Source organism: Molothrus ater, chromosome 5 (assembly GCF_012460135.2).
Source record: "Molothrus ater isolate BHLD 08-10-18 breed brown headed cowbird chromosome 5, BPBGC_Mater_1.1, whole genome shotgun sequence".
Taxonomy (NCBI): domain Eukaryota; kingdom Metazoa; phylum Chordata; class Aves; order Passeriformes; family Icteridae; genus Molothrus; species Molothrus ater.
Genome location: NC_050482.2, coordinates 62,269,189 through 62,290,623, shown reverse-complemented (window position 1 = coordinate 62,290,623; position 21,435 = coordinate 62,269,189). Strand labels below are relative to the sequence as shown.

General features: G+C 47.0%; 1 protein-coding gene across 3 annotated transcripts in view; it reads left to right on the top strand.

The window, feature by feature from the left end:
• HIPK2 (homeodomain interacting protein kinase 2) overlaps window positions 1–21,435 on the top strand; it is a 128,271-nt gene that overhangs the window by 92,869 nt on the left and 13,967 nt on the right. For 2 of the 3 annotated variants that reach the window (XM_036401006.2, XM_036401007.2), the window contains exons 4-12: window positions 1,921–2,040; window positions 2,716–2,802; window positions 4,301–4,485; window positions 8,168–8,330; window positions 10,877–11,096; window positions 12,607–12,728; window positions 17,425–17,567; window positions 17,875–18,054; window positions 20,889–21,167. In XM_036401006.2, the coding sequence (XP_036256899.1) occupies window positions 1,921–2,040; window positions 2,716–2,802; window positions 4,301–4,485; window positions 8,168–8,330; window positions 10,877–11,096; window positions 12,607–12,728; window positions 17,425–17,567; window positions 17,875–18,054; window positions 20,889–21,167 (1,499 nt within the window). The remainder of the gene's footprint in view (window positions 1–1,920; window positions 2,041–2,715; window positions 2,803–4,300; window positions 4,486–8,167; window positions 8,331–10,876; window positions 11,097–12,606; window positions 12,729–17,424; window positions 17,568–17,874; window positions 18,055–20,888; window positions 21,168–21,435) is intronic. The other variant, XM_036401008.2, reaches the window with a different exon arrangement.

Below are 21,435 nucleotides of genomic sequence, written 5' to 3'. Positions count from 1 at the left end.
TATTTGTTCCAGGTAACCAGTGTGCAGCTTGGTACACTGCCTTTTAAGACCAGGCTGCCTGAGTGAAATCTCAGTCAAGAGGCAATGCTGCCATTGACTGGAGAGCTCTGTACATGTCCCTCCTCACTGAGCAGAGCAGGCACCCGTTCTCTGCTGTAACAGCAAGTGCAGTATAAAGCCTTATTTGTTAGAAGAAACTGCATGAACTCAGCTGCATTTCATAACCCCTTTTATGAGAGTGCATATTAAAAGCAATGACAAGAAGGAGAATGTTGGCATTGATGTAGGTTTCCAGTTAATATAAGCTGTCGTCCCTTTTCTCCCTATAGGCTTTCATGCCCTTTTTGTAGTCCTAAAACCGATAATGCAGCGGCAGCTAGAGCCAGGGCTGTAGAATACTTTGCATTCCCATAGTATTCAGGCTGATCTTAGCTGTCTGAAAATGCAGCCTGAAAAGGGTCTTTTTTCTTTCAGGAAATAAATTTTTGAAAAAAGGAAGGAAAATAAATAAATTTTTCACATACTGAAATGTTTTCTTGACTTTTCTTTTGAAACCAGTATTTTTTTAATCAGAGCTCTAAAGGTAAAATTTGGCAGGGGAAATAACTTGCAGCAAAGAGCAGGGCTATTAGTGACTCTGAAGGAAATCAAATGTAGCTGAGAAACTTACAAGCGTTTGAAAATCACATACCAAGCATGAAAAGTAGATTTCTTTCTCTTCCCCGTTGCACCCCAAAAGCCATAAAACACACAGCTGGAAAAGAAATCACCGTACCTTACTGGCCAGCTTAACTGCCCAGCACAAAGCTTCCTCTGGTAAAGTGTGACGAGGGCTCCTGGGGAGCTGGGGAAGGGGTAGGGGCTGATCCTGGCTGCTGGCTGCAGCACTGGCCCTGGGCTGCAGGCAGGATCCTGGTGCCTCTGAGGTGTGTGTGAGCTCTGATGGACCTGAGAGGCTGCAGAGCTGAGCAAGCCATGCACCGTGACCCAGGGCCTGAGTGCTTGGAAATGATTGAAAGCACGGCTGCTTTCTGTGCCTTTATGTAGTTGATGTTTATATCCCTCTCTGTTTCTTCTCTCAAAAACACTTTCCATTCTTCCCTAGCGTTTTCGAGAGTAGGTGACTGGTTTTAGTAGTTTTGCAGAGTTTGCAGCAATTTTGCAGAATGAAGCCATGCAGGACACAGGAGGTGCCAAAGTTAAGGTTTTGTGTGGCACCTCAGGCATATGTGACATTGGTCTTTAATTGTGTAATCACAGACTCTTTCTCCTTTATAAATAAATAAAAGTTTGAGATCCTGGAAACACAAATAGTGTATCTTTTAGCTGTGTGGGTGCCAATGAGGTCATGCTTGTGGATGTAACCCAAATAACATCATGTAGTCAGTAGAGACAAGTACTTTCCATACCATCAGTTGGTTTGAGTGTATATTTCACCTTAGTTCAAAGGCAGTCACTTCATAATCCTCTGTTTGGAACTTCAGACTGCTCCTAGGGCAGGATGTGTGCTCAGGTGGAAGAAAAATGGCAGAAGTTAGAGAGCAAATATCAAATTGCTGAAATGACTTCCTGGAGAGGAGAGGGTGCAAAGTGTTGAGACATCCCATTAAAATCACTGTGTGGGTCCTTCTCTTTGAACTTTAAAAATTTAGCAACTTTCCTCTTTTCATCCTTAGGCCTTGTGGGAGTGCAATCTGAGTGTGAGTTTCCAGTGATGTATGCGATAAATGGAGGGAATTCCATTCAGAAATTCTCTTCCTCTCATTCCTTGCACTGAATTTTTTGGCGTGAAGTTTCTCTACAGGCTACATCTTCTTTTTTTGTCTGTTCTGTTGGTTCAAATGCCTCCTGAATTCCTTCAAGGAAGACCTCCAGAGATCTCCACACGATGAACAGTGACCTCTCATCCTTCTCTTGCAGATTCGCTACATTTCACAGACGCAGGGCTTACCAGCAGAGTACTTGTTAAGCGCAGGGACAAAGACCACAAGGTTTTTCAACAGGGATACAGACTCACCGTATCCCTTGTGGAGGCTGAAGGTAGGAAGACATTCCCTTGCTTCTTTTACCTTGGAGTTGTTGGTTGGAAGTGAGGAGACACTCAGGTCACCTCAGAGCCTAAGTTTCTGCTTTTTGCAGTCCAGGAGAAACATAGGGGTGGGTACTGCCCAAGGTAAAACTGCCATCCCCAAAATTTGGAGAAAATAATACACCTGCTTGGCATTGTAGAAAATTTAAGTCCAGAGTTGACCCTCTAAGTAGTCAATGATTTGGTGTGTAGTGAGCAGACTTTGCTCTAATATCTAACTTATTGTGGAGGGGGAGAAAAAGGCAACATCTCAATTCTACAGTCAAAATCTCCAGTAAAGCAGGTGAGCGCCGAGTGTCCTGTGCCAGTGGGTTTGGCTGCGTGCTCTCCCCAAGGAGAGAGGCCAGTGTGCTTCTGGCTGGGATGGGATGCTGTACCTCAACACCAGGGTGGATGTAACCATAGTTGGGAGGACCCTCAGAAGTGAAACAGAAGAGATAAATCACATTGTAACATAAAAGATGTCACATAACTGTGATGGAGATGGTGTAAATGGTGTCTGGTCAGGCAAGAGAGGCATGATGGTCCCTGATGAGGACAGGATGAGGCACGTGTCGGAAGTGGCACATAACGTGCAGCTGGTTGCAGGGCAGCGTTGGTCAATGCCTGTGTCCTGTTTTGAGCAGACGCCAGATGATCATGAGGCAGAGACGGGGATTAAGTCAAAGGAAGCAAGAAAGTATATTTTCAACTGTTTGGATGATATGGCACAGGTAAGAGCATTGGTGAGTAACCAGCAAAACTGTTCACATGCTTTCCAGCAACACTAACAAAAGGGAATTATGCAAGTTCTCTGTGTATCCTGTTCTGGGGCCAGCTCCTGAAAAATACCAGGATTAGGCCTAAATTCGCTGTTATGTGCTGCTTTGTCGGAGTGACTGCACACAGGGGTATGGGTGCTGTAGGAAAGCAGCCTTGGAAAGTGGCTAAGGCACATCTCTGAGTGTTGAAGTCCTGCATTTTCTCTTGTCTCTCCAGTGCTCTTCTGTATGACCACTGGCAGGTCACTTGCTTTCTCTATGCTTTAATATTCCCATTTGTTAAAGGGTGACAGTGGAAATATTCACCATGGCCACAGAAGAGTGTGCTGGCTGAGGGAAGAATGGGAAGTACTAATTCACTGTATCAGTTCCATGTCGTTGTGAGAGCTAATCCCAGCATAACCACCCCTGTGACAGGAATTTGTGCTGACACACCAGTGTGCTAAACTGGTCCAACACTAGCACCAAACTGGAGTTTGTGCTAGCAAGGTCTAGACATTGTAGCAAGTAAAACATGTAGGCATGCAGGAATGGAGGGCTGGAATCTGAGGAGACTGGATAATTAGCGAAATAATATAACAAGTCTTTCTTTCCTGGCACCTGATACATGAATGGAATGTTTCTCATAAACCTACTGACAATTTTTATGTGTTTTATATATTTTTTTTGCTCATAGGACACATAGATAAGTATCTGATGGCACAGTATATGATAAATACTGTGATTATCAGAGCTTGCCTGCTACCACATGGAAGCTGTTCATCCTCAGTGGAGGGTGACTAAGTGTTTCATTAGCCACTGACCCAGGCGAGCTGAACACTTAAGAGTCTGTCTGGAGCTGTGACATGCGCCAGCCAGATGAGCGGCCACCACGGAGCCTGGCGTGGTGTAGGAGCATCGGGGGTAGGACGGTCGGGATGGACAGAGACGAGAGATCTCTGCAGCCAGGTCATGGAACATGGGGTTTATTGCAAAGGGCCTGGGTGCAGGGCCCTGCTGGGAGCTGCCAGCCCCAGCTCACTACATTACCGTACTGTGTTACAGTTTAAACCCTAAAAACTCCTCTTTGGACCCCTTCTGCCAAGCTAGTAGTGTCTGCTCTGACCCTTGGTCCTGTCTGCAAGCAGAGGGTATTGTTTCATCAAAAGGGGATTACCTTCAGTCCAGCCACACCATTGTTTTCCAGTTGTTCAGTAACTGAGGTATCTCAAAGTTTGCTTTCATTTCAATCTCTCTTATAGTTTCTATATTCTCAAAATCTTTTGCCAGACAATCATATTTATAAGGCTTTCCTGTTTCATCTTTCCCAACAGCGTGGCTCTTCAGCAGCCACTCCTTTGCACAGGGGGCTCTCAGGGTGTGTGCTCCAAGGAGGAGTGAACACATTTTGCTGGAGACCTGACCATCTGCTCTTCCCCTTCAGCACTCACTCCTGTCCCTTCTCCTTCAGGTGAACATGACAACGGATTTGGAGGGCAGTGATATGTTGGTGGAGAAGGCAGACCGGCGGGAGTTCATAGATCTGCTGAAGAAGATGCTGACGATAGACGCGGATAAGAGGATAACCCCCATTGAAACTCTGAGCCACCCTTTTGTCACCATGACACACTTGCTCGACTTCCCTCACAGCACACAGTACGTGGCTTTTGTTCCCCTTGGGTTTTGAATGGCGGGGTGAAAAGGAGAGCTGGTGGTGGTGGAGACCAAGTGTATCTGAGGGGTTTTGTTAAGATGTTTAATCCCCAAGTTTTAATCTTTTCCTGCTTAAAAAGGAAAAGATGATTGCCAACTCAAGGTTGCAAGAATTGTGTTGTAGGTGCTTGGCATTTAAAACGCTGCAGTGTGTGCTACATTAATTATGTAAATATTCAGTAATTACATATTTTTGCATTAAAATGCAGGAGAAATTATGCAATTAGTGCTGAAAGTATCAGTCTATTTCAAAGTAATATAGTCCTGATTGTTACTGGAGTAATCAACCTTATCTGCAGTGGGGAGCCGACCCTTCCTCCCAGAACCTTCCCATCGTGCCAGGAGTCAGCTTGGGGCTGTTTGCTTTTTAAGGGAAGAGCTGATCTGCAGCAGCCTGTTTTACAGGCATAAGCACCAGGACGAGGAGTTCAAATTTCAGCTTGGTTGTTGTCCACCTGTGTCACCTTAAATACCATGTTCTGACCTCATCTGACACATGTAGAATGAGGACGGGCTCCACTGCCTGATGGAGATGAGAAGTCACATCTTCAAGCCTGACTGCTCTTCTCCTAAGGCTGCACCACAGAGTACAGCAGTCTGAAATGCAGGATACCTGTCCCCAGCCCACTGCCCATGTCCAGTTCACACAGGGACAGGCTTCTCAGGTGTAAGTGGAGAAGGCAGACACATAGTGGGAGTTTTACAAAGCATTCAGGACACTTAGCTTTGAAGATCCTGCTTTACAGCACTTAGCAGATCCAGGTGCTTTCACAGGCTGTCCCTTCTCCTTGACAGGAGAACAATTATTGGCACAGTGCTGTACTTTCTTTGGGTGCTATTTGCATGAGTGTTTTAAAGGCTGTCAGGAGCTCAGGTACAAAATTAAAGGGCGCTGCTTGAAGAGCTGCAGAGCAACAGGTAACTGTGTCAGCTCCCCTGCCTGTATGGGTGGCTGCAGTATTTTGAGTTTAAGGTAGCTTTCCCCCTTTGAAGGAGCTGTAGCTGCCTTTTTGTTACATTTATCACAAGATAAGAGCATCTGCTTACCAGAAGGTAGTGGGTGCACGATCTGTGTAGACCCAGACTTAGCCTGCACAGCCATCTTTGAGCATTGTTACCTATAAATAGATAGTAAGTGATAAATGAAAACAAGATAAGGCATGATTGTGCTAAACAGGAAAAAAGTAAAGTTTCATATAAAAAAAAAATCATGAATAAAACATGACAGCAAAAATACTGAGTGAGCATCATAGACAAAAGTCTTTTAATTTGCAACAGTCCTTCTGACTGTGCAACAACTGATTGTGTAAGATAGGAGAGATTCGTGAGCTAATGCATTGCCGTCAGAAATCTTTCCACTAACGCAACAGTCCGTAACCACATCTTCATTTTTGAAGTGCTCACTTGTGGCTGCTCAGGCAAAGCCCCAGAAAGATTGAAAATATCATTGGGGCCAACAGCAGTGAGAATTTTAGCCAAATAAAGAATTCAGCATCACGTCTCTGAATACCAAGTGTGTGCCAGCTGGGTGTGTAACCCCACAAGCCCCTCCATGCTGGAAACAGTGACTGGCAAAGGGAGGAATAAGCTGTAACCAGCATGGCAAGTGGATGGAGCTTTTGTTAGTGATTACTTGTGCTTTGGAGAATAGAAACTTCAAAGCCTTGAAAGATGCAGGGAGCTATAATCTCTCTTGGAAATAAATTGGGCAGCAGAAAAAGTGAGAATATACGGAAGCTGTAGCTTCTGGGAGGAATCTCTGCTGTGGCACGTTTCAGAGAGGCTGCAAGTTCAAGCAGTGCAAGAGGGGCTGTTCTGCTTTCTTAAAAGCAGACAGCAAAGTGAGCTTAGCTTCCCATTTCACATATTTAACTTCCTTGCTCTTAAATTGCTAAGTGCTCCTCAGACTTTGTCTGTTTTGCTTTGTCCCTGCTGGTTTTTTCTCCCACCTTTTTTTAAAGTAAAGCAGAGAACTTGGTGTTGCATTTGTGGAGCTTACATCTAGTTACATAAAACCATTTGGTGACACACACTATTCATCATGTACAGAACCTATACTCCTCCCAGTGCTTTCTTCTTTGTGCAGGGAGAATTATATTCACACTTGACTGAAAAGAAGTGATCCAATAGCCTTCTGTATTTATTTGATGAGTGTTTGATTTTGCTGGATATTCTGTGACCAGCAGATATAGTTCTGGAAATGAATGCACATAGTGGGCAGCTGTGCACAGTGTCCTGAGCCTTGCTTGTCTGCAGGTTGTTTATGGCCCAGATCCAGTTACCAAGATGTTACTTGTAGGATAAGAGAGGTGACCATTTGAGTAAGAGACAAGACAGGGATAAAAAGATCTAGGTCCTCTTCATCAGCCTTAGGGAGCATATAAGGTTGTTCCTTCTGAAGGGACACTGTTTCTTAAAAGAGATGTGAGGATATACCCCCTACCTCCAGCAGTTCAGCTCATTACAAAATGGTCAGCATACAGCTGATTTTCACTGCTTGGAATTTCTCTTTCTTCATGTTGGGATAATGGAAATAAAATAAATGCCTTTATACTTTCTGAGGTTGTGTTTCAGACTCTGAGGTCATTTGTAAAAACAGTTATTGTGTAAGAATTGTGGAAAACCTGTATTTCAGATATCAAAAGTGAGATTGTCCTAAAAATACAGTGTTGCCCAGGTTCACTGTGTTGCTGTCTCTTAAACTCTGTATGCTTTGGTATTCTAATTAATGAAATATGGTCATCTACCAGATGCCTGCTGTGCTCTAGCAATGTAGAGAGTATTTAATCTCCTTTACTGGAACATAAAGTAGGATACTTCTCAAAATTTCCATTGCTATATCAATAACATTTAAGGGAAAGGCAGTGTAGAGGAAGAAGCTGTAATCATTCCCCCAGAGATCCAGTTCTCAGTGTGAGATAACCTCAGAACCAGATTCCCTCAGGGCATTGAGGAATTTGCTTTGGAATAACTTTTTGATATTAATTGTCCCATTGACTGCAAGAGGAGATGTCATGCTTCAAGATAAGCATCTGCACAGGCGTTTAGCCAGACAGGGGCAATGTTTTAACTGCTTAGCTGAACTCAGCTCTTGGTGAACAACTACTTAGAACAACAAAGATGACTTTTTAGGGGGTCTCAGTGATCAACAACAGTAAAATTCTTCCTTGCAAGAGATGCATAAAATTATCTTTACACTTACACTGAGGCAAAAAGCATGAGTTTTCTTTTCCTCTCAGGCTCCATCATCAGGAAAAAAAGTTTCTTTCTTTCTTGCTCTCAGTCTCTTTCAGTCTTTTAATATAGCCACTTTGTATTTCTTGGCTGTCCCCTAAAGAGCAACCAATTTGCTTGCTTTTGTGACTTGTATTGCAGTGCAGAGACCTGTGGGAGCACCCAGGAGTCCCAGGGCAGCTGCTCTCATCTTGGCCTTCTTCAGTAGAGTGTTAATGTGACTCTCACCAGTTAAGAGAGACCTGCATAAAATAGCAAAGGGCTTTAAGAGCCTAGAAAGTGCTAAGCCTGCCATGGAGACCTATTGCAGGGCCCCTGTGATGAACTGTAACCTGTGTGAGTCGCTTGGTTGATTTTTCTGTGCCTTCCTTGTCCCCCTTTCCCCGCGCAGTGTCAAGTCCTGCTTCCAGAACATGGAGATTTGCAAGCGGCGGGTGAATATGTACGACACGGTGAACCAGAGCAAGACACCATTCATCACCCACGTGGCCCCAAGTACATCGACCAACCTGACCATGACTTTTAACAACCAGCTCAACACAGTCCACAACCAGGTAAGGCCATCAATCACAAGCAGCCAGCGCTTGAAACATTTATGTCAGGAGGGCCTAGAAGATGAAAAGCAGAGTAGCATCCCATTTAACATGCCTGCCAAGAAATGGTGCCTTTCTGCTCTCCTTCCTCTGCTCTTCTCCTCATTCTCTTTTCTTCAGGCAAGCAGTAATCTTGTGACATTTTGTGTGACGGTGAAATGTTGCCCTCGTTGTTTATGTTGTTGTTGGGGTGATAAATCCTGCTTACTTGGGAGGTTGCTATGGGGAAAAGCTCATTAGTCCCTTAATGCAGCAAGCAGTACTTCGCTCCCTGGGTCAGGCAGAAGTATTTGTGATCTTACAGCTCTTCTTCAAATTGGCATTGAAGTAAAATGAATTTAAACCCTCTGTAACAGACAGAGCACTGTAACTGATCAACAGGAAAAAAGAGTTTAGCGATAATAGCGAAAATATTTATTTTTATCTCTCATTGTTTTTACTCGAGGGACCACAGTTGATATAGGGACCATGTGCATGTGCCCCCCACTGTGAACACATTGCACTCCAGTTTGGTGGGCTCTGGATTTATAGTCATGCTTTGTATTAGTTTTACTTGCCCCAGTGTTGGGGGGTGCTGCATTAACAGATTTTATGTGGCTAAGTTGTTTGCCGTGGTACTGTATTGCAGCAGTGAAAGGAAACTCTCCAGGGAGAGCACTCTAGGAGACAGAAGCTCAAGAAGTAGCTGCTGCTTTGAAGCCTTTTGGGAACAGGCTGCTCCAGATTCACTCTAGAGATTGCAGGTGGCATTGTGGAAATGGTGTTTGGAAGGGAAGGGAGCTAAAGGAGTCTGTATAGATGTGCAGGATGCTCCTCTGTCAGTGAGAAAACCAGACTTCTTGACTCAGGTCTTGATGCATGTGATCGCAGAAGGTCTTTTGAAACAATTCAGGCAGGCACAGGCAGAGACAGGTCATGACTTGGTGTGAGAGGGTACCAGTTACAAACACCAGGTCCCTGTCTAGGCTGTTTCTGAGATGCTGCCTAAAGTAATGCATGCTACGTGCTCCCCTAGGCCCCAGCTGCAGAGCAGAGACACTGCTTGTACCACAGTTACTTGTAGGAAAGGCAGACTTGCTTTCATTTCCTCGCATTTCACTTGACATGAAGATCAGCTGTTGGCTGGGGAGATCCATGGTCATTTCTGAATTCTCATAAGGGGTGTGTGTTCTGAGCAGAACCAGTATGCCCAATGTTCCTAGAAGAATTGGCAGAAATATTTCCAGGAAGGGTGTTTTAATTTGAACAAGGTCTAAGCCTTTCACAATTCTCTTCAACATACCACTTGTCTTGGCTTTTGTTTCCTGTCTCTGCAAAATATCTGGGGATTGTCTCCTTCCAGTTATGGCTTCTGAGATCACAAGTTTGGGAGTTGCTGTGTTTGCTGCTCAGTGTGTTGCACAGGAGAGCAGATTGCACTGCACAGCCCCTGCACTGGGAGGAGATAAGGATGAGGAGGAAATACTTTGTTGTCACATCCTTCATGGCTGTGGCAGTGCAGTGTAGGTCCAGTGGCAGCCAGTGCAGTGCAAAATGCTTAGTTTGCTCTCTGCTGCACCTTGATCAAAGCCTCCTCCTGGGTTCATACATTCACCATGAGAAAGTGTTGTCTGAGCTATCTCCAGCAGTGTTGCTGGGCATGTTTGGACAAAGGGGAAGGATGGGCTCTGGTCTGCTAGTGTGGTAGTGTCTGGCTCCCTAGGCATGCATGCTAAGAACATATATGTGGAGCAGTGGCAAAGCTGTCTAGTTGCCTGCAACTGTTAGACTCGGTCCAAATAAATAAAGTTTTAAAAAAGTCTTCAGATTTCTAGACTTTTGCAGAACTCTGAGTTGATTTTCTTGGCTTTGAAACATCCCCAAATGGAGTTTCTGCTCTAAGAGATTTTAAAGACAATTCGAGCGAAGTTTGGACTTTGCAAGTATTAGCATTACCTCCTGTTATGCCCTCTGATTACTTCAAATTCCAAACATCATTCAAGAGGCATGTGCCATCTTAGATACAAGGTATCTAAGAGGAAAGGCCAGAATGGATTTTCCCTCTCAGGATGAGATTTCACAGGCTATGGAGGTACTGAGTCTACTTTCCCTAAGAAATGTGAGTAGCTTCTGGAGCTATGTACATGAGGAATGAACAACGTGATTCGTGGATAGCAACATTTTCTGAGCCCATCCTCCTCATGCTGCAAGTCAGAGGCAGTTGGGTGAGAGATGGGGCTGCAGTTCTGCTGTAGGGAATGTGCTGGGTCTATGGGCTGGAGGTCCCATGGCATGGTACAGCAATGGCACACTCAGGCAGATTGTGATCCTTCCCCCAGCACTGCCCTTGTCTCTTTACTCCTCAGTGTCCTGTTCTACCCCTTGTTTGCTGTTTTGTTTTGGTTTTCATTTTATCTTACACTACTTCACTTTATTATTTTTTTGGATTTTGCTTCTTCCAGCCTACCCATCTCCCTCATTTTTTTGTTTGTTTTTTTTTTTTGTTTTAATTCCCGTCATTCCTTTAGACCACCAACCTGGCTCCCACCTCCTCCAGTGCCACTATTTCCTTAGCCAACCCCGAGGTCTCCATACTAAATTACCAATCTGCACTCTACCAGCCCTCAGCGGCGTCCATGGCTGCGGTGGCCCAGCGGAGCATGCCCCTGCAGACGGGAACAGCGCAGATCTGTGCCCGGCCAGACCCCTTACAGCAAGCCCTCATCGTCTGCCCTCCAGGCTTCCAAGGTAAGGGACAGCCTCACCAGGCCTTGGCCTGCTCCTTCAGCCAGCTCTTGTTGGAAATGAGTTTCCTCAGTGCAGGTCATATGGCAGAAAAAAGGGCTGGACCGGTAAATCAGAGCAGCGGGGTTGTTGTTGCTTTGGCAGAGGATCTTGCAGGCACCTCTAACGTCCTGAGTTGGAGGCAGCTGATACTGAGAAGGGGCTGGGGGAGAATATGTGGTACTTGTCATTCTTTGCCCTGAACAAAGTTTAAGACTCTTCTGCCATACTTTGGTAAACTTGAAAGCTTTCCCACGCAATACCAGTAAATCAGTACCTATGTATGGAATGGGTCATGCTGTCACTTCTCAGTGACTCCACTGCTGAAAGGGGAACTCACGAGGGTAATGCAGCAGGGAGTGTGCTGCTGGTGGATATGAGGGTTCTCCCCCATAACAGATGCCATGACCATTTATGAGGGCAATTCCCTCAGCTCCAGCCCTGCTGCAAACAGCTCTGCCTGTGTATACTAGTGTTAGGAGCTATTGTCAGACAACTTGGGAGATGCTCAGTTTTAACCACTTGTCCTTCTGTTAACTTTACATGCTGTTGCAATTTGGGAAAACTTGCCAAGTGTCTGTAGGAAGTGGTCTAAATAGACCTCAGTTCAGCTGGTGCAACTTCTGCTCTTCATATCTACAAGCCTGTCTGTGCATTAGTCTCCAGGCACTTGTTAAATGTTCTGCAAGATTATCAAAGCTCTTTTGAACTAGAGAAGTTTAGCTAGACCTCTTCAGCATAGTTAAAATGCATCTCAAGGGTTTGACTTCAGAAGTGGAGGATATAAGAGACTATCCTCAACTTGCTGCTTTGAGAAGGCTCCAAAGTAGAGGAGGCAGCACAGGCTGTGCCATGCACTGAGGTGCTGGAGAGGGAAGCTTCCTCCAGCTCAGTTAGGCTAATGTGGGGCTCAGCCAGCAGTACTGGAGTTTGGGGTATGCTAGAGCCTTTCAAATATGAGTCCCAAGAAACTGTGCTAGAGAAAATAATCTGTCCCCATCAAGGCTGAGGGAGTGTGGAGTTCTGGATTCCCATCCCACTTGGGTGCAAAGAGAGCATTCTCATATAACAAGGGGTTTTGCCTGATAAAGACCATTTCTTCTTGTTAAACCAGAGAATATGGGGAAGAGAAGCCATTCACTCCCCTCTTTTCCTTTTTGCCTGTGCTCATTGTATTGCAATATTTCCCATGCGCTTGAGGTACCCTAAAATACAAACTCAGCTAATCCCTTATTGCCTTTGGAAATGTTTTTTCTGCACTCTTATACCCATATAATTTTTGTGAACATTTGCTGGACATCTTTGGGCCAGAGTGTAACAGGTGGCACTCTGATAGCTGATTATTCAGAGGGAGTGAACATTGCAATTTATAAGTGGACATCAGGGAGTGCCTTTAGGCTCCTCTGAGAGCCAGCCCCTGTGGCTGGCAGTGCTGCTGGTGGCTCATGCTGTCCCTTGTGTGCTGGTGGAACAGGGTTACAGGCGTCCCCTTCGAAGCACGCCGGGTACTCGGTGCGGATGGAGAACGCCGTCCCCATTGTCACCCAGGCTCCTGGGGCCCAGCCTCTTCAGATCCAGCCAGGACTCCTTGCACAGGTAAGGAATGCTAAAGGCACTGAGCTCAGCAGGTATTTACTGTGTTGTTTGGCTCTTGGAGGCTGAGGAGAGAAGCTTTCTCTGAGGGCCTTCTGTGATGTAGTTTGGAGACTTGGGCAACTGTATATGGGTCTGCAGCTTTCTCTGAAATGTCAAAATCTTCCCCAGCTCATTGTTCAGCTCAAAGACTATGTCAGAGTTGCAAAAGCCACTGGAAAAACCCTTTTTCTTTCTGTTTTTCTACTGAAATCAGCGGGAAAGCCTCAGGGAAAGCAGTGTCAGGCCTCTGCTGAGAAGGAACCTATAATAACCTCCTGCATCCTCCTGAACTCAAAATCTTGGGGGTAGTTTGCAGCCAGGAGTTGCACTGATGAATTGCATGCTGCTGATAAATACATTTCATGCTTTAAGTTTTCACCATTCTGTTTTATGAGAACCTCTGCTCATGAGGTATATGAGAGATGTAGGAAGCAGAGGCAAGGGCCCCACACTCAAGGAGCTCTCTTGTCAGCAGTTCTTATTGGCACAATTCTCTGAAATGTTCTCACAGGAAAAGCATGGTTCCTCCTTAAAAAAAAAGCCAAACCAAACAGGAATGGGTATTACTGATTACATGCACATCCTCAAGGGGTACCCCAGCTCCTCAAACCAGAGGAGCAGTTCATTCCTCCTTGTGCAGGCTTCAGTGAATCTGCCTCAACTGTTTTTGAGCTGGCACCATGGTACCTCTGCTGATACCAGACAGGAAAAAAAACTACCTAGTATACTTGAAACTAAGTTGTGCAAGCTGAAAAAGATGACCAGCTAGTTACAAAGGCACGTCTCTGTCTCAGGCTTGTTTGATCTGCCATGTCAGCACATTCATATGCAGTCAGGAACCAGCAGAGTTCAGGCTTTATGCCTGTGTGTTGCATTGCTGGGGTAAGCACTGTTGGTGCTCTTGCCTGTCGTAGACATTTTTTTGTGAAAATCTTTTCTTAGGATTTTTTCTCTTCTGAGAAGCTAAGAAGCTTCAGAAATAAAATGTAAACAGTAGTTATCTGCTGCTGTGGAATGCAACAGGTAGATCCGTGGTTGGTCTCGTGTAGATGTTTGGGATTAGTGACCAGTCACGGCAGAGCTGGTTCTCTCTCTTTGTCTGAGCTACAGACCTTTGTATTCATTCCTTTCTATTCTTAGCTTAGCTAGAGGTGAAACTTTTCCTTCTATTCTTTTTAGTATAGTTATAATGTAATATGTATATAACAAAATAATAAATCAAGCCTTCTGAACATGGAGGCAACATTCTTGTCTCTTCCCTCACCTGAAAACCCCTGCGAACACACTTGCCTTCCTTTGCCAGCTGCCAGTCACACTTATCTGGTAAAGACAGATCAAAATGCAACTTGCAGCCTGTGTGATTTCCATCAGCCCTGCCCCTTCCCAATAGAAGAGCCTTTGTCAGAGAGCTGTCTGAAACATCAAACCAATCTCTGCTGCAGCCTGTTGTAACAACTGACATGGGCCACCTCCCTTGTTTGGTGGGAAAGAAGAGCCTTAAAGGCAGGGAGACAAAAGCCATGGCAAAGCAAGGAGCAGTCTGTGCAGGCTCAGTGGCTGGCACCTCTTGCTTGTGCAAAAAGTCGGCCAGGGCAAGTGAGTGAAGGAGGTCACTGAGATAGCTTTACATGCCCCCACCATTCTGCCAGGACACACACTCTGCGTGGTGTGCTGTCCTTTGGGGCTTGAAGGGGTGAGGGTTGGATCTGAAACATCTCAAAGACAGCAGGATCCTGAAGGATCCCAGTACCTCCTGCTCCTTCTTTCTTCTCGTGGTGGCTTTGCTGGGCTCTATGCAAGTGGGGAATGTTTGGTGGTAAAGCTCCTCCTGAGCACCCTCCTGCCCACAGGTTACTGATTTCATTGCTGCCTCTGCCACATGAACACCTGTTTCATGGCTGTCCCATTTCATGCCTTCTACTGATATTTCATTCACTGTCACTTCCAAAGGAGAATTCTGGCTGTTTCTGAGAATCACTCCTCACTTGCACAGACTTTTAATTTTTGATGCAGTAAAGGAGAGGAGATGTGCCTGTTGCTGTGCCCGTTTGTCTTGCACGGTGAGAAATGCGAGCTGTCTCTGAAGGCAGGGTGCTCTGATTGATGCCCCTGGCATCTGGTGTCCGTGGGCCCCGCTCGGTTCGGGCCGAGCAGCTGCTCTGATAAACAAATCTGTACCCAATTCCAGTTTCCTGAATGGAAAAACACAGCTTCTTTGTGATGCATTGTAGTCACATCTGATCTTGGCGGCTGCGTGTCGCTCTCCCAGCCGAGAGCTGTTCCTCTCATGCACAGCTGCTTATCTAATGCTCTTCAGCCTGGGCCATGCAACTGCTGTGAATGCAAGAGGAACTGGCCCCAGCAGAGAGTGCAGTGCCTCCAGAGCCCCCTTGTGTCTGTCCCCTGCTTTATTTGTCCCGCTGATGAGGCATGGTGCTGCTCCTTGTGCTCCCAGCACTGTGGAGTACTGTCAGGCTTTCTCCCCACATGCCCAGCACATGGCACAGGTTTCCGTGTTTGCACTCCTCAGATAAAGCCTTACTGCATCCCAGTGCAGCTGGCATGCAGTTCCCTGTGCATTTTGTACAAGACCAGATGTCCTAGATGAGGAACAGAGGGATCCAGGGCAGGAGGCACTGACAGAGCTCGAGCATCGTGTCTGGCAGCTGTGTGTCTGCAGCCTGTGGCATGGAGCTAGGCAGTGCAAGGCAGAGCAAGCAGCCTGCAAGATGCAGGGTCAGTGGCTAAAGTAACTTGTTTGTAACTTCTCTGGGTCTCTTTTCATCTTCTCAAGCAGGTGTGGTCCACATACTGTATGCACAGAGACCAGTGAAAGGAGACTGATCCTGTCTTTACTCACAGCTCACTGCAGCTTCAGATTTCAAAAGAGGCAGAGCTGTACAGTTTTCTATCAGGCTTCTATGGTGTGACCCAGAACTGTCCCCTGCCCTTGAATAACACCCTGGATTCTTGATTTTCTCTCCTTTTAACTCCTTCCCAACAACATTTCCTACAGAGTTCCTGCCACTGGCTTTCAAAATGTTATTCTGTTAGTTGTTCCTGCTCTATGTCTAGAGTACAATCTTGGTCCCTCCAGGGGACCCACCAGCTCCTGAGGACAAGGGCCAGAGCATTGCTTCACCACCGCACCAAAATTTCATAGTAATGCACTGACTGGGAACAGGCTGCAGCTGCCAGGACAAGCCTTCCATGTGTAAGCACAGCACACAGTGCTGGTGGATCAGCCTAGACAAGTCTTATCTGCAGATTAAATGATTCAGTGGTCCTTACCTAATAAGTGAGGAATTTGTGCCTAGGCCCTGACACTGCATCTAAATTTATGCACTGCAGTCGGACAAGGAGCTTAGATTTGTTCCATTCCCTTCCTGAAAAGGGAGGAAGCAGTTGTGTCTGCAAGGAAATCCAGGTAGTCCCCTGGGATTGACTTCAACAGTAGTTCAGTCTCCTCTTTTAAAGCAAAGCTGAGGTAAAAAAAGGAAAGAGAATAATAAGAAGGCTTTTTTCCTCCCTGATCTTTTTGTGCCTTTGCCTCATCCTTTTACCTGCTCCAAGCATCACCAGTCCATGGTTGTGGCTCCCTTGATGAAGGGCTCTCAGGAGCCTTGTGACTCTCCATCCTTTGCAGATGTTGCTGAGAGGCCTCACTATAGCAGCCTTTTGATGTAACTCAGCAACACAAAAAGTTACAAGATGATCAAACTTGGGAGTAGAATTGGGAAAAAATGGTTTTTTTGCAGGGTGGATTGTTTTGGGGTTTGTGTTACTGGGGGACAGGAGGGAATCATGGAGACAGGGGGGAATCATGGGGACAGCTAACACAATCCTTGTGAGGGTGGGGAAGGGGATAAATGCATGCCTGGGAGAAGCCTCCCCTCAAATTTAGCCTCCTTAGAGCAGTGGGATAACACAACACAGCTCCAGTATAGTAGTGCAGGTTGGGAGTAAGGTGGGCTGTAGTTGGTACCCCTGAGTTCCTCAGCCCAGCAGCAAAAAGCTGCCAGAGCCACATTTGGGCAGCACATAGCTAAGAGAGTTTCCCATGTCCAAAAAACCATCATCTGCCTTGCATGGAGTCATTGGAGCAGGAGCAACCTGAGTCATGCCTGTGGCAGCACAGCTGGAGGGGTGATTGCATAGCAGAATGATGGCTCAGCTCAAAGGGCAGAGATTTTCCACCCTCTAAGGGGGGGAAGAAGTTGGAGAACACATGGAGAGGGACAGGTATGCAATGTGTAGCTGTGCATTACTTGAGAAAGTAAGCTGGCTGTATAGAAAGGAGAAAATAACAATGGAGCCATAGTGTCCAGCTGGTCTGGAGAGTCAAAATTAGAAGGTGCTAAAAAATTTGATGTTCGGTTAGAAATGCCAACAAGTTTTGATCCCTTCTATTCCCTGTTTAACCTAAAACACAGCTGCTGCTTTGTATGGCAAGGATTTTTTTTGCCCCTCCTTTGCATTCTCTATATTTATAACTATACCTGCTTATACTGTGGTTTCCTATCAGTGACTGAAAGGTGGTAAGAGCCGTGTAGCATGACCACGATCACTATGAGAGGCCCTGGATGAGTGTGGACCATCTCTCACGTTCAGTGCTCGATGCCTTTTGCTAAGGAATTGCTTTCCCTCTGTCTGGCAGCAAGCATGGCCCAGTGGCACTCAGCAGATCCTGCTCCCTCCTGCCTGGCAGCAGCTGACCGGGGTGGCCACCCACACTTCTGTCCAGCACGCGACCGTCATCCCGGAGTCCATGGCAGGCACCCAGCCGCTGGCAGACTGGAGGTAAACTGGGGAGGCTTGGAGGAGCCATGAGGGCTGGGGTCTTGCTAGGCTACAGGGCTGAAGGGAGAAGGGGCAGCAGCCTGTGACACCACTGTCTGACAGGTGTGGGAGACTTCTCTGCTCCATGCCCTTGGAGTGGAATGCTGTGCCCACACCACGCCTTCAGTCGGTTCCCTGGGGAAAAGGCTCCGTCCTGGGAAGGCTGGGAACCCCGAGGAGAGGGCACCTCAGTGAAGGGAGGTGGGAGGCTGCGTGGAGGAGCCTGCAGGTTGCAATCTCACCGTGTGCCCGTGTCCCCGCTGTGCAGGAACACGCACGCCCACGGCAGCCACTACAACCCCATCATGCAGCAGCCCACGCTGCTGGCCAGCCACGTGGCCCTGCCCGCCGCCCAGCCCGTCAACGTGGGCGTCGCTCACGTCATGCGCCAGCCGCCCGCCGCCGCTGCCTCCGCCAGGAAGAGCAAGCAGCACCAGTCGGCTCCACGGTGAGTGCCGCGGCTCCAGCCCAGCCCCTTCTGACCTGCTGGCAACAGGGGTGCTCACTGACACCTGTGGGGCAAAACAGGTTTAGTTCCACAGCTAGAGAGGGATTAGATCACACATTCCGTGATGGGGGTCTCTGCTGCCTCACCTCTTTGGTACCCAGGGGTGTTTTATACCCAGGGGTGTTTTATACCCAGGGGTGTTTTATACCCAGCGAGCATCGTTTTGTGTGGGAGGTGGTGGCTGGAGAAGATGCAGAATGAAGATAGAGGCTCAGGCCCTGTTCATACAGCTGTTACACTGCTGCAATTGCCCAGAGCCTTGTGGTCACGATGATTTAAAAACATAACCATATTCTCAGGTCAGTGTGACGCAGTGCCCAGTTGCCACACCTTTTCTTCCCATGTCCTCTGGAAGAAGCACACCTGAGGTGCAGTGTTGCAGATTGAATGGCTGCTAGTAAAGTCCAGGGTAAAGAAGCAAAAAAGGCATTTGCATAATATGCATAGATGTTTAATTCAGCCATGTGGTGAGATGTTCCCCTCTCAGACACCCACTCCCCCCACCAAGGTCCCGCTCTCTCCCTCAGGGGCCTCCTCGCTCACCTTGGCCTCCAGGCAGCATCAAGGTGAGGCCCAATCAAGGAAAAGGGAGGGAGAGCCTCAGGAACACCTCTGTTCAGGCATAGGAACAGGGGAAGGAGCCAATAGGGTGTAACTTAGGAGAAGCCCCTCCGGGGCCTCCACTGTGCAGCACATGCACCTTGAGGAGGCTGCATCTTCAGGAGTGTGTGCCTGATGTGCACACACAGATCTGCCCTTTCAAAAGCAGTGGGGTGATGCCAGTCTTCTGAGCTTTACTGCCACAGGGAGTGGAGGACTGGGGTGCCTTTAGGCCACCTAAGCTCTCTAGCTCCTAACATAGGTCATTAGCCCCTCTCTTCAACAGTCCACACCAGCAACAGACACCCATTATTATACCCTGGCCTTATTATAGTTATGGCAGCATAAAACAGGGAGCATTTTATAAGGGTATCTCATACAGAGCAGTCCTTAGCATCTGTCATCTCTCAGTAGCACCATTTGGCTCTGGAAGTAGGAGAAACTCTGGGGTTTCTTGCACAGCTCGGATGGTAGGATGGTTGCAGTGCCTGTCACAGCACTGCAATCCTGTTCAGAGGACAGGGCTCATCAAGATGTACGTGCATATGCTCTGGAAAAGGTCCTCTGGGCTGTGCAACTAACACACTTCTTTTTTAAAATCAAAAAACACAAAACATTGCAGGGGAGAGAACCAAAATGGGCCACCACTTGTGCAGTGGCAATAGCTTGAGCTTGTGGTTTTCCTGGGTGACTGGACTGGTGCCAGAGTGGCTCTGAGTTCACAACCAGTTCAACTCAAGTTAAGAGGCCACTATTTAAATCCTTCCCATTTATCTGCTCTCTAATGTTGGATTTACTTTGGGTGGGCTCCAGCTGTCTTAGTCTATTCATAACATAGAGAGGCAGCTCTGTCCCCAGCTAGCCAGCAAAAGAGAGTGCCTGTGTCAGCCAGTGTGCCTGTGCAGGGCCTCCCCTCTCCTGTCACTTTAGGGTGGGGTGGCTGTGTCCAGCAGGAATGGGGCACTCTCAGAGTAAAGGGTTTCTACAGCTTCATTGACTGTGACTCTTTTTGTGCCAAATGAGGAACCGTGCTCCTTTGGAGAGGAGGGTGCTCCACGCTGCTCATTGGTATTCAAAAAGCACTTTGAATGCTACTGTGCAGCCATTTGTTATGCAAAAGAGCCTGTGTAAGTTGGTGTAGTGTGATATACTGCCAGGGTGACTTCCTTTTGATGGATGCCACCTATTCCTTTTGTTAGCTTTCGGGCCAGGCTGAACATGCAGCCCAGGCCCCACAGGAGAACAAAACCAGAACTTTGGGGTTTTCTTCCTTTTTGAATCTCCAGATGTTCTGCAATAGCAAAAAGAAACACGACCAAGAAAGGAAGTGTGGGAAATGAGTGAAATGGGCTTTAGTCAGTGTGCTTTGGTAAATAACCCCATCTGTAGACCCACACTGATAGTTTGGCTGATAGTTTTGTGTTTGGATCCCTGATCCAAGTGTCACTTTTCCAACTGGTCAGGCAGGGAAGCTGAAGTAGGAAGACTGGGAATGTTTCTCTAATGTGTAAAAAATATATTGTTTATTTCTTTCTGATTTATATGTTGTATGCTGCTTCACACAGGAATGAAACTGAGTATATGTCCTCCCATCTGCCTGCTCTCATCTGTGGGACACCGCTGTCCTAGAGGATAAAGTATTGAGCAGGAAATGTTCATTGAAAAAGATCCTTAAACAGCAATTCATTTCTGTTGAAAAAAGCGATTTTCCTGATAAGTGTTTGTAATTTTCCACAACAAATTCTAATTTTACCTCTATTTTTTCTGACCAAAAACTATCATGATGAATCCGTGCAGGATGCAGGAGGAAGGGATTATCATTTGGGTGGTTCTCCCTCCTGTGTCAGCCATGCTGTGCCTGCCTTTGTTCTGTATGTCTGGGCTTTGTGGCTGGCCTTTACCCTCCCAGGGCAAACTCCTGAGAGGCAGCAGTTCTTATCTGGAAATTTCCAGGGAAAACAAATTTGAATTTTTTATTGAAATAAACTACTTCTCAGACAATTACATGAATAAGTGATGCAAGGCACTGTCTTCTTTGAAGAGGTGACCGTGCCAATTTTGCAGTTTCCCTAGACTCCATAAATCAGTGCTACTGAGCCAGGACTCCAAACTACGGCAACAGGCGACTCAAGCACGCAGAGTTCTAACCAAATAACGCCTTCCCTCATTTCCAGCAATGCATCCACCTATGAAGTTTCATCCTCCCAGTCCATCAGCTCGCCCCAGCGGTCGAAACGAGTGAAGGAGAACACGCCTCCTCGCTGTGCCATGGTGCACACCAGCCCTGCCTGCAGCACCTCGCTGACGTGCGGCTGGGGGGACGCGGGCGGCGGCGCGCGGGAGCGGCAGCGGCAGACCATCGTCATCCCCGACACCCCCAGCCCCGCCGTCAGCGTCATCACCATCAGCAGCGACACCGACGAGGAGGAAGAGCAGAAGCATGCACCCACCAGGTGAGCTGCTGCTCTCTGTGTGCAGGGCAAGGAGAGAGGGGTGTAGAAGTGCCGGGTTTGTTGTTGTTGGAACGGCTCCCGAGGTATTAAAAGTCTCTTTTTACAGCCCCACGCTCGAAGAACAAATCGGGATTCCTCAGCTCTGGTTTTCAAGGTTGTTTATTTTCTCTTATCTAATACATGCTTTTTCAGACCTGCAGAGGTCTGTTCAGCAGGTCAGGTTGAGGCACACTGACCGCCCTCGGGGCAGTGTTATCTTTTTATACTA